Below are 13,331 nucleotides of genomic sequence, written 5' to 3' on the forward strand. Positions count from 1 at the left end.
CATGCCGCTCACCACAACCAAACTTTTGAAGGCTGCTATACCCTTAAAGCCCTTCACAAAGTAAACCCACATCAAAACCCTAAATGCAACCAACTGGTCTCAAGAAATTCTGAATTGGCTCACCAGTTGGTACTGAAAACAAAGTTCCCCTGGTTTAAATTTAACATAGTAAAACAGTGATTCAACTCAGCTGAATTATAATTTTTCTTTAGGCTGATTTTATTATTTTCTTTGATCTGTACTCAATATGTTCTCAAAATTCAACTATTTGTAAACAGTTCATATTTATTTGTTTCGTACATTTTTACATTTTTCATTAATTTCTCTTTGCTTGAAAACCTTTGTATTAAACTAAAATTTGCAATGTTTCATGTTTCATTTATCATAAACTCTATCAAGATCTCCTCAATAATAATATATATATAAAAATATACGTCCGAAAACGCGATAACTTGAGTAATTTTTCTCCGATTTTGATGAAATTTGGTTTGATGGTGTAAGGCAGGATAAACTTAAACGAGTTTGCCAACCAACATGATCGGACCATGGGAACAGGGTTTTACGGGGGGTTTTATGGAGTCAAAAATTGGTTTTCTCATTTTTGACCCTGAAAACACAAAATTTTCAAATTTCTCTCCAAACCATTTTAAAGAACTTTAAAAAACAAATAGTTAAGTATACCAAAGTGTTTTTCTACGGTTATTGGTTACGGAGAAAGTTAAAAAAATGCAAATTTAAAATTCCCATGTTATTCTTATAGATAATATTGTAAAATGTTGTAGTTTGCATGTTCATTGAAATATTTTGATCAATCTTGGCAAATTTATTTATATTATACTAAGCTACTAATATTTTACTAAAAAACACTCTTTATTAGCCTCCCTGTAGGAGCGAACCTAGGTACTCGTTAAACCTAATGTAAATTAAATAGATTTCATTTAAAATCAATTTAGGCAAATGCAAATTCGCTTAGTCTGCAGGTTTGCTGCGGCGGGAGTATTAATAAATTTGTTACGTTTATATTATTCATCCTGATGAAATATAATGCGTTCAATAACTAAAAATAATTAATAAATAATGGTTTAAATACCTTTTACTGTCAAAAGTGATCCTTTGTAATTATAAGCAGCTGGTAAAAATGTAAAAATAATTATAAGCAGCTGGTGTCCGGCAAAATTCATTACTGTACATTGCAGTACCTATGTAATAAAATCCCATTTGGTTGAACTGGCGGCAACAGCTGCTTTCTGGACTAAATCCATGCTTGGGAAGAGTGGTTTAGATTTGTTCAATATCTGTTTTATCCTTTTGGTTCAAATACTACATTAAATGGACTATATTTACTCTTATGTTATATGTTGTGATAGGAGAGAGACCTGGGAGATGAGTACGGGTGGAAGCAGGTACACGGAGATGTGTTCAGACCTCCCAGCAACACCATGCTCTTCTCTGCCATGGTAGGAGCCGGCTACCAGATCACCACGGTCACACTGTCCGTCATCATATTTGCTATACTGGGAGAATTGTACACTGAGTGAGTGGTAATCTAATTGCTATGCACCGTGCACCATTGGAGAAGGCTATATGTACAATTTTACACACTAATTTAGTAGTTAAACAACCCCAATATTAAATTTTTCCCAAGAGTACTTGAGTACAAGTTTCCCTAAAAATAACAACTATGTTATAATTTCAGAAGTATTCGTAACAGCTAGTGGCTCTAATGTAAACCCTTATATCTGTCAGATGAAGGGATACGTCGTAATCAGGACACAAAGATCGGATAATCAAAGAATTGTAAAACAGGGTTACAAAAATAAGAAAATAAGATATTAGTTTTAGGAAAGCGAGAAACTTATTTACATTGAGGCACATGCGTAGTCTATACTGGCCAAATGGCATTGTGCAACGGATCCTGACGAATTGAGGAGTGGAAAGATGCTGAAATCAAACAATTGGCAGCGTTCTTTCACTGCTGTTCTGCATATGGACAAGGTAGTAGGTGGAAATAGCGGTTGTAGGAATAGTGCCTAGAGACAGCAGATATGAAAATTAGTTTCTGAATAAGGCAAATGCAAAATGTAAAGTCAGAGTAAACATGAAACATAAAATAAAAACGTTTGAATGCATTAAACAATACTAACCATTTTCTCCAATAAAAAAATTCAATGAGCATGAAAGCTTAAGGTTGGTGTTAGCAACATGTATTATACACAAACTTGATATTTAATTGGCATAAAACTGCAAATACAAAACAACAGTATAAACTGGTTTAATAGGTCTGTGAACACTAGGCATGTGAAGATAAAATAAATAGGTGACTTAATATTTCTAGAAAAATACCTTGAATTTAATTATTCACTAGCAAATTCTTTTGTATGGCCATATTTGTCCACCAAAGTATGTGACAAGTCAATGTTTTACAGACGTGGATCATTGCTGAGTACAGCTATATTTGTGTACGCGGCCACAAGCCCAGTCAATGGCTACTTTGGTGGCGGCCTCTACGCCAGACTCGGAGGCAAGATATGGATCAAGCAGATGATCTTGTCTGCCTTCATGCTGCCTGCACTCGTCTGCGGTACTGCTTTCTTCATCAACTTTATTGCCATCTACTACCATGCATCAAGAGCTATTCCCTTTGGAACCATGGTGAGATGGAGTAAAAGTCAAAACTGGAGTAGGCCTAATATAATTGCATTAACTCTTATATATTTTTATCATTAAGAAAACCATTTAAAAATGTTAATCCACACTCTCTTGTTATTGAATTTCTATTATTCGTCTGTTGTGTTAGTTGTTCATTACGGTGTCGGTTTGTGGTGGTCATGAGTCAACCTATGACACTTAAGGTAATATTATAATAATATTTACTTGATTAGTTAGTTACTCTTCATATGATTTTTGTGTAGAACCCTTGACAGAAACAACTAGACACTCCATCCCTATGTTGAAGCTGTCGCCAGTTTTGTAAACAAAATCGTAATTGATGTGAGCCATCCACAAATTGTTCTGATCTAAATTACTAATTTATGTTGAATACACAGACTTGTTTACCAAGTCAAACTGATAACTGTAAATTTAATAGATAAAAATCAGAATGCCATAAGAAAATGTGAGTACAATGTACAATGTGAAAATGTGAATGTACAATAATGTGAGCTATAGCAACTGCTATGACCCATCAACTATGTCAGCAAAAAAATAAAAAAGTTAGAAATAGAATTTTAGACAATAGCACATTCTGTGACTGGTCCACACAACTAACTAGCCTATGTGCTTTTTAATAAAAAAAATTGGCAACAGCTGGTCCATATGGATGGAATGTCTTCTTAAGTATATAATAGTCAATGGTAGAACAGCCATGGAGACCATTGGAATGGGTACTGGCATTGACTTGATATCTCTACACTAGACATCTTATAGAAACGGCCCAGCCATAGTGAGCGGATCTGAGCCAGAATCGGTGGTTCAAGTAGTTGGTCTGACCCTCCGAAAGACAGCGCAGCACTCGGTCTTAGTTCGCTTCTTCTCTACAAGATAGCGCGCTCTACGGCCCTCACTTCCCTCCCGTGACGTCAGCCGCTGCCACTGCCACTGCGCCCGCCCGCCAGCGCGGTACACTGCATGGACATTCATTCATATCTTGTTCTTCACACCACACTTGGCACTTGCACTACCCATTAGCATAGATAAAACATACTCCCTTGTGTTGCTTAGTCTATGCCACTAGTTACTAGATCCGACTCCGATGCGAGTACTGAATGCAGCTGTGTGGCCACAACACGTCGTCGGAACAGAGGCGAAATGTGATAAACTTCCCGTTGTTGGCATGCTTATTAATGCATTTTCCAGGAAAACATAGTCACTATATGAGTAGGGCCGACTTTATATTAAAGTTGTATTACTAGGTTTTAAGAAAAACATATATTTAGTTGTTGAGACAAGAATAAATATGAACATGAATAGCCTAAATTAATTGCCGAACGCATTGCCGTTCTTGAATAAATTCAATTCAAATGTATTCAGCTTAAAATGGTTTTTTTTATAATTTCTATGAAATTATTAATGTTGACTCAATGTTGACTTAATTATTAATAAATTGCAATGTTGACTCGGGTCATTATAGCGTTATAAAACTTTATCATTAACCCCAGGATGTGAAAAGTACAAAAAGAAAAAGGAAAGGTAATCATTAACCGGGTGTAAAGAGACATACAGAACGAAAAAACATGTAGAGAACCATCGAACTAAAAAGGTAAAGAGCAGTGATGGTGTTGAATGTGCTCTGAAAGTCCCTTCTAAAAAATACCAATTTTTTTGAATTGGGGTCGTTAGATTGGATTTGTCAGTACTGCAAATCTATGAATTTTGAGTCAGAAGAGACTAACTGGGACACAAAAATATTTTTTCCTTATGTTGTCACAAGGAGAAGGTAAAATGAACTCCTTATCAACATTTTGAGTTTATGGAAAATCTTATCATCAGCGACTACAAAAAAGTATTAAGGGTCAAAAGAGACAAAAATCTATTTGAGTAAAACAAATCTGCATTTGAAATGGCCAGTTCTAAGTCTCAGTTGAATCAAAATCTTTCTGGTAGTGGTAGTCTACATAGTTTTAAAATCCACAACTCCTTTTCCATCAAATTGGACCGTTAATACCCTCTAACATTGAACAAAGTATGCCCAACTTTATATATACGACGTAAACACAGCTTTTACTCACAGTATGGGTCAAAGATTCGTGAAATGCGACCAACTGCTGATGCGTGATCACAGAGCAAAGAGGTGCGTGATTTACATGTAGGCTAAGTGACCATCTTTATTCCATACAACAAATGTAATGAAAAAAAAACCACGAATATAGGAATATACTTGAGCAAATTATCTAAATAGCATAAATAGCTGCTTATTAGGTTATCAGCATTGCCCAGTTCGTATAATATTTATTTTTCAAATGAAACTCGAATTAATATAAAATATTCATTTGGTTAAAATAATATATCGGTTTGATTAACATAAAATAGTTTATACAGGCAAACTATCAGTTCTATTTCATGTAAAAAATTAAACAACCCCGAAATAAAATACAAAGATAAACAGTATTTGTTAATTATTATTTCTTTTATTGCTGACAATATTCCCGTGGCGGAGCACGGGCGGTTAACTAGTATTAATTTAATGTACAGTAATAATATCATGCATCATATAGGCCTACTCATACTAATGATAATAATAATCAAGAACTTAAGAACTATATTTAATGTTATATCATTGACTAATGGGTTGTATTAATAGTCAAAAGGTTATATACCTATTACGAAATATTATTCATACCTTAATTTTCCCATTTTTGGTGAAGAAGATTCAAAATAAGACAGCTCAAAAGGTTTGTTAAGCTTGATTTATTATTACTCTTGATATCTTGTATTAATACTTTTTTTAATACGATCAGGTAAAATTCGTTTAAACTCCTATTTTTATGTAACAGAATACTGAAATGCAATCTAAATGAAAAAAGTGAACAATTAGTCACTTATAATTATGATATTCTTTGTATCCGAAATATATTGTATTAGGCCTAGTATTTTTAATTGTTTAACCCCTTCGCTTAAAGCGACGGCGATTCGCCGTCGTGCTCCCGCGAGCCATTGTGTGAAGCGACGGCGAATCGCCGTCCGCCATTAAAACCAATATTTGCCGAGTTAGTTCCCAAAAAATCAAACAGATCGCATATGCTTCTTGTTCTGCAAGCTTCAGGCTTTCATTTGGTTGTATTTTCGTCGTCCACGGCCTGCCCAATCGGCAAAAACAATCAATTGAAAATTACGATTTACCAGCTGACGTTGGGAACGTTGTCTTGGCAGCTGTCTGCCTTGTTTGTTTATGTTTACATCGTCATTTCACAACAGTATTTATATTATGTTGAATTCTATTTTTCGTTTGCAAATAGTTGTTTTATAAAATAAATAAGATGAGTAACTTTTTATTTGTTGATGAGTGTGGAAGGGAATTGGACGAAAGTGAAATTGCTAAACTAATTGAATGTGACAGTGACTCAGACAGTGATTGTTATTTATTTGAAGAAAGGCTTGAGAGTGATGATGAATTATTAGAAATAAACAATGAACACGTAAGTGAAGCATGCAATAGTATAAGTATTGCTGACTGTGAACCTCAAGATTTAGCTGATAATGGTGTGACAGAGCATGCTAGCCCTAGGCCTGTTATAAATAGTGATTGTTTGCATGACCTGCATGTTAGGCCTAAGCCTGTAAATAATGATTGTTTGCATGACCAGCCCTCCTGTAGTTATGCCCGACCTATGTCCCCTCAAAATGTGCCTTATAGGCCTAGTCCTGTGTCCTATGAACAGCAAAGTTCTGATGATGAAAACCCTGTTGGATTTATGGAAAAAATTTACCGAGGTAGGGTAATTGCACCTGCACTATCTCCTACACCCAGTGAGGAGGCTGAGGCTGATGACCCTAGTTTTATTGAAACCATTCCTTGTCAAGTACCTGAGTATAGTAGAGGTGCAACTATTGGTAGATCAAGGGGAAGGGGAAGTAAACGAGGTAGGCCTAAAGGAAAAAATCCTAGTTTAGTGCTACCTAAGCCTACTAAACGGTCTAAGGGCCAACCTAAAACAGCTAAGAAAAAGAAAAAACAAGGTTGGAAATGGACCAACACCATAGAAGACAATAGTATTTTCAAAATACCTTTTACAGGCTGTCCTGGTGTCAGGGCAAGCTTAGCAAGAAATTTAGGTCCTTCTCCATCTGAAGTTGAAGTATTCAACGCGTTTGTCGAGGATGATTTTTGGCAACATGTTTCTACAGAAACGAACAAATACGCCGTAGAGACAATTGAAAAAAATAATGCAAGTGGTAAAGATAAACAGTTACTCTCTGAATGGTTTGAAACAACTCCTGATGAAATGGCATGTTTTTACAGTCTATGTGTTTTGATGTCACTTGTGAAGAAAAGGACCATTCAATCGTATTGGGCCCCTACTGCTACTACTGAGACTCCGTTTTTTCGAAAAGTTATGCCTTTTCGTAGGTTTTTGCTCTTATCAACAATGTTCCACATTTGTGATAATAAAAATAAGCCTCAGAATGACAAACTGTGGAAACTGAGGTATGTCATTGATTACATGAATCAAAAGTTTTCACGGTTATATTTGGCCGATGAAAACATTGCAGTAGATGAAAGCTTGATGAAATTTCGTGGGAGGTTGGGGTATGTGCAATTCAACCCCAAGAAAAGAGCCAGGTTCGGAATCAAATTTTACAAATGTTGTGAGTCAAGCAGTGGATACTGTACAAAATTTAAAATTTACACCGGTGCTGAAGTGAAACAAGGCGAAACAGTGGAAGAAGGGGGTGGAGACACTGCTGAGGATGATAAACTTTTGGTGAGCGAGGCCATAGTCATTGAAATGGTCAAGGAATGTTCCGGTAATGGTCATACCCTCACAATTGACAACTGGTATTCCTCACCTCTCCTCTACTATAGATTGAAACATATTGGTTTCAATGTGATCGGCACGGTGAACTCTTGGAGGACAAATATGCCTGACAGCTTCAAAAGTGGAAAACTTGATGTCGGTGAGTATGAAGTTGAGTTTAGCCACGACATGATGGCCCTTAGATGGCAGGACAAGAAAGAAGTGTGTGTCTTGTCTACTTTCCACAGTAAGGGAGACAAAAAAACAACTGGAAAGAGAGACAGAGTCAGCGGTGAGGTGATTACCAAGCCTGAACCCATCCTCTATTACAACAGCTCGATGGGCGGTATCGACCGAGAAGACCAACAGCTCGCTTCTTTTCCTACAATGAGGAGATATGCTAAAGGGTATAAGAAGATTTTTTTTTACATTTTGGACATAGCTCTCTTCAACTCTTATGTTGTTTTTAAAAAAATCACCCAGAAGAAGATAGGATTTTCTGAATTCAAAAGTAAATTTACGGAGCAAGTGTTCCAGACCAGACAACTACCGGCCTACAAACGAAGAGGGCGGCCATCAACATCTGAAACCCCTCTACGGCTTCAAGCAGCTTCTTGGGGTCATTTCCCAAGACAAATCCCACCTAATGAAGTAAAGCAAAACCCATCAAGACGCTGTAAAGTTTGTAGTGCACAAGGGAAGCGTAGTGACAGTCGGTGGGAGTGCGAAATGTGCCTTGTTGCGCTTCACCTACCCGAATGTTTCAAGACATATCATACTAAGTTGAACTTTGCTTGATATCTTTTTGAGTCTACAACATGTCAATCAGTATTTTAAGGCAGAACAGTAAGATATTTTTAACTTTTATAGTCAAAAATTTTTAAAAAAGGCAAAAATAAAAAAAAAATTTTTTTTATTATATGGTATAAAAAAATAATAAAAATACTTGTAACCAATAAAATGTTTGTATTTTTTAATCTAAATTCAATTCTGATTAGAAAAATAACAGTATTTGATATACAAATACAAAATTCTGAGTGCAGGTAAAAATATTGTAAATTGTGTAAAATTACACAGAAATAATTCATTTTTTTGGCCCGGTTAGGTGTAAAAATAAGTTTAAGCGAAGGGGTTAAAGGGATTGCTTCAAAAACCAAACTGTTATAAAACCAAACAAATTATGAATGTGAAAGCATGTTCTTACATATTTTTACATCTACATCAAACGTTTACGTCTTGCTTTCATTACAGAAAACTCTTCTATCAACTGTTCAAATGCAAAGTCTTCACAATTAAGGATCTCGGCTTCAATATTAAGAATAGCTAGGGAATTTAACTTGTTTTTCTTTAGGGTAGAACGCAGATAGATTCAAGATTCAAGATTCAAGATTCTTTATTTCCAATAAAGTACAATAAATAAAAAGTGACATATTTTATATAAAGGAAAAAATATTCCTCACAAGACTACACGTCTGTGTGTGAGGAAGAGTCCATGGCACTCGCTGGTCACTCTTAAAAAATATATACACTTACATAAAACAACTTTTCTAGTTAACAATAATATAACTTATTCATTAAAATTAAAAATAAAATAAAATATCTTAGTCCTGGCCAACATATAACCATCAGAATATAAGTTCTAAACACTTGTTAAGTTAAAGCAAATTAAAAATTAAAAAATTAAAGATACCCCTCAAAATAAAATAAAATAATTCTTACAATTTAAAAACAAAAATCAATCCGGTTTAAAAATTTTGACATAGCCCATGCCTGATATAGCCCAACTTGGCTGATAAGTTGGAGATTTAATAGATTTTTTATTATTTTTTTTATTCAAACGTATGGTGAATGAATTAAATTTTCAGCAGCCGTGGGGCCGACGTGTAACAGCCACTCTCCAACTATTCTCGCGAAAACGGCTGCACTGCTACTCTCTGCCTGAATGATATTATTTGGAAGATTTCGGTATAATTGATGTGCAATATAAAATGGATTAGAAAGCTCTATTCTGTAACCTAATCTGGGTATTGTGTATCCAAAGTTTAATCGGTTTCTTGTTATATATGTGTGAGTTGGCTGTGTGAAAATTTTGTGTTTGTTGTCTTTAATGAAGATTAGAACACAGAACGTGAGATAAGACTTGATCCTCTTTAATGAAGAAAATGATCTTTCTGCAGAACAGTTGATAACTGCAGTAGACAAATACATCCTAAGAGCTATATCCACATTAGAAAATGTATCCTCCAATGTTTCTTCTCTGAGAAACTTGCTCATTGAGAGAGGTGTGCATGTGACGTTATTGCACTTTATAAATTTAGAAAAATGCACACACTCACTCCCAAATGATGACTCTAGGTCGGTATTGTAAATGTTTTGGAGTTTTGTTGCTTTTTCTAAAATTACTGATGGTTGTGTATCTGAAAGTGATGTGAGTCATCTTCACCGATCGATAATTAGGGGTGTGCGAGTACTCGAATCTTCGAGCTTTTTGGTCGAGCTTTTCATTATTCGGCTCGGCTCAAGACATTTTGAAAAAGCTCGAAAATCGAGCCGAGCTTTTAATACTAAGTCAAAACACTTAATTTGGGTCATAATTGAAAACAATGTTATCACAATTCTACGTTGTTCATGCATTCGAGGTTTATGATAAGCACGAACCAAGACACAATGATTATCGATCGTAATTTTGAGGAGATAGGAAAGAGACAAACGACCACCTATCGCATTGTCTTTCTAACAGCTATTCGTATCGTAATCGTAATATAAATATACAACGCAGTGCGAGTGCGTGATTGGCTTGTCACTATGACGACACACGGTTGCCGTGACAACCTACAGTGCGCACTGAGCACTGCGCCTTGTGTGGGAGGGGAGATTATACCAACAAACAATTTCAGGAATTCTATTTTGGGACGGATGAAAGATAAGGAAGAAACAAAAAGTGGTCACGTGTGCAAATGTAGTGGGCGACACAATAAGGCTGTAAACGACTATCGTCGTGTCGTTGTTCCTTGTTTGTTTACTTTTTCAGATTCCTTATCAAACGCCCCTATCTGCTATCTCTCTAACAATGTACTTGTTAAACAGATTGTGGTTGAAGACTTTTCTACTTATAAGTTTCCCTGCAGTTATTTTAGTTCAATCAATCCTATTACCTTTCTAATATTTATCAAAATAATTAATTATCTGTTTTGTATTTTATTTCCTTTAAACCAACCCCTATTTACCATATGTATTTTATAGAATAAAATGTTTGTTTATAAAGTTTGACTGGCCACACAATTTTGTAACTTTTTTTTATTTTGTATAAAGTAACAGTTACCTTGATGGTATCAATAAGTGGTGCGTGGCTGTAGTGAATGCTTTTTATTATCAAAATAAGTAATGAATTAATAATGTTTGATAATAATACATGGGTCATTGAATACCATAATGTGATGTAGTTTCCTATTTGTAACTTGCGAACAATAATAATTGATAGTTAATTCTGGAAAATGAAAAATAGTGAACGCATTCATAAACCTGTTGTCACGCGGGTGTAAGGGTTTAACTTATTGTTTCAGAGGCTAGGGTGTTTCAAGGACAAAGTGTTGGGCCTCCCGGTTTAGGGGGGAGGGGTGGTGGTGAGACTGCAAGAAGGGGAGGAAACTGGTTTTGGCTATTTATTGATTAGTTGCCGACCCTTCTTGAGATAACAGACAGTGTTAATTCATAGTGTTCTTTATTTCATTTCTTCTTTACTTTGTGTGTTATCCTATTAATTTTAGTGTTTTGGTCTATTTCCTCCATATGCCAATTATATCTTTTTTAATATATAAGTTTACTTTTTACTTTTCTCTCCATTAAACCTTTTTGGATCCAAGCCAACTATGTTCTTTTTTGATTAATACGATTGATAAAACTAAAATATTTTGTGCATGGAAAACAACAAGAATAATCACGTGTTTTAAAAATTTATTTTGTATTTATTTATACAAAATAGAATTAAATATTCATAGTAGTTACAATATACATAATAATGTAATCGTCTTGCTAGTTGTTTTGTCGTCATTCAAGGTCGCGTTGCTGTTCTGTTATGAAAGACAATCTGATTGTCTCAGTCTGCATTGCATATCATGTCAGGCCTTCAGTTATCCCTTTATTTCTTGCATCTTAATTTAGTTCAGTTCAGTTCTTATCGTGATTATCTACTATTTGATGTCTTGACAATTCTCAATGCTTTTAAACATATTAAAATAACATTGTGTTTATTTAAAAATTTACTGAACATTATTATTATGCACTTCTAAAAAAAAGTTTAATAATTTAGACAATGGTGACGCTAATGGATAATGGTGACGCTAGAAAAAGCTCGGCTCAAAAAAGCTCGAGCTCGAAAATTTTTGAAAAAGCTCGGCTCGGCTCGAGATTGAAAATCACTATTCGCACACCCCTATCGATAATCACCTGGCGCCCGCCGCAACGCACGCCACCCGTAGTCGAGCCGCCCATCACGTTACCCGCTGTCTGCCGCGGCCAGGGCGCCAGCCGTTGAGGGGCGCCCCTCAACGGCTGGCGCCCCTAGGCACGTGCCTAGTGTGCCTATGGTAAATCCGCCACTGCCCAACTTGAAAAATAGTCTCAAGGCCAAGAGTTTTGACATGCGCATGCGCCGTAGAGGTTAAGGTTCTTCGCCCCCGCCAAAACTGTTTCGCGAGTTATCCTATTGCGATTCCTGTTCTCAAAATTAAATTTAAATAAATATATACTTTTGCCAAAATATTATAAGATACAACATTTTGAAACAACAAAATATATTTGGCTTGATAAAAGGTTTAATGTTAGCGAACATGTTTCAACATTCAATAAATATACAAACATCCCTGTGTGTTCTTTATGGCCATCAAGTCCTTGAAGGCAGTTTTTAATTACTGTTCCAGTATTATTTTTACTATTCGTATTTTACAAACTGTGTGCTAATAGCGGGTTTCGATTGTTATAAACTAGAAACACTGAAAGAGTCACTACTGAACCATTATCAACAGATAGAGCCAAAAGAAGAAAATCAGATTTTGATTTATCTGGTGGAGACTCAGCAGAACTCACAATTACAAATTGTATATACTTGTATGATCTTATATTATTTAAATAGTTTTTCGAAATTGTCTTTGTTTCTTTTACATTGGATGTAGCCATACATCTCATACTCATGCTTATACATAAAGAGAAATCAGACTTACCACTGTGTATTAAATATATAGGTAGTTGATAAGATTTTCCAAGAGCTCAGAATGTTGATAAATAGCTAATTTAACCTTCCCTTGGGACAACATGAGGACAATGTATTTGTGCCCCTGTTATCTGTCTCGAAATTCATAGATTTGCAGTAGGCCTATTGACAAAGGACAAATCCAATTAAACGATCGCAATTCAAAAGTCAGTGTTTTTGTAGGTACTCCCAGAGCACATTTAACACCATCACTGTCCTTTACTTTTTTAATTCGATGGTTCTGTTATAAAAGTAATAACAAATATCTCACATCTGACAAATGGTTTATAATTAATTATAACTAATTTCATATTCTATTCTTCAATAAGAATTGTAATGACTCACCGACTCGCCCTTTGAAGGGCGTTTGAAAAACGTATATACTGCACTTAGGAAATTCGGCAAATCTGCGCATTATTCCCTTTAATTTGACATATAAATCTTGCATATCGGTCCAGTAGTCACTGAGAAAACAGACTTACAACTGTGTATTAAATATATAGATGTCCTATAAAGGTTTTTGCCATTTTAAAAGTACACACTAATTTCAGTATTTATTCTATTTATACAGTTACCAAGCTTATATTTGTAAATCAATTTGATTTTATCATTATTCTATTTACATCAAA

At 35.2% G+C, this 13,331-nt stretch overlaps 1 protein-coding gene across 1 annotated transcript in view; it reads left to right on the forward strand.

Annotated features, from left to right (window-relative positions):
* The window catches only part of LOC128983455 (transmembrane 9 superfamily member 3-like), a 68,531-nt gene that overhangs the window by 39,223 nt on the left and 15,977 nt on the right, over positions 1-13,331 (forward strand). Inside the window, exons 6-7 of the mRNA XM_054402752.1 lie at positions 1,368-1,534; positions 2,427-2,652. Of these exons, the coding sequence (XP_054258727.1) occupies positions 1,368-1,534; positions 2,427-2,652 (393 nt within the window). The remainder of the gene's footprint in view (positions 1-1,367; positions 1,535-2,426; positions 2,653-13,331) is intronic.

Source organism: Macrosteles quadrilineatus, unplaced genomic scaffold (assembly GCF_028750875.1).
Source record: "Macrosteles quadrilineatus isolate MER2022 unplaced genomic scaffold, UCM_ALF_1.0 Scaffold_1__1_contigs__length_201487025, whole genome shotgun sequence".
In the NCBI taxonomy this organism is placed as follows: domain Eukaryota; kingdom Metazoa; phylum Arthropoda; class Insecta; order Hemiptera; family Cicadellidae; genus Macrosteles; species Macrosteles quadrilineatus.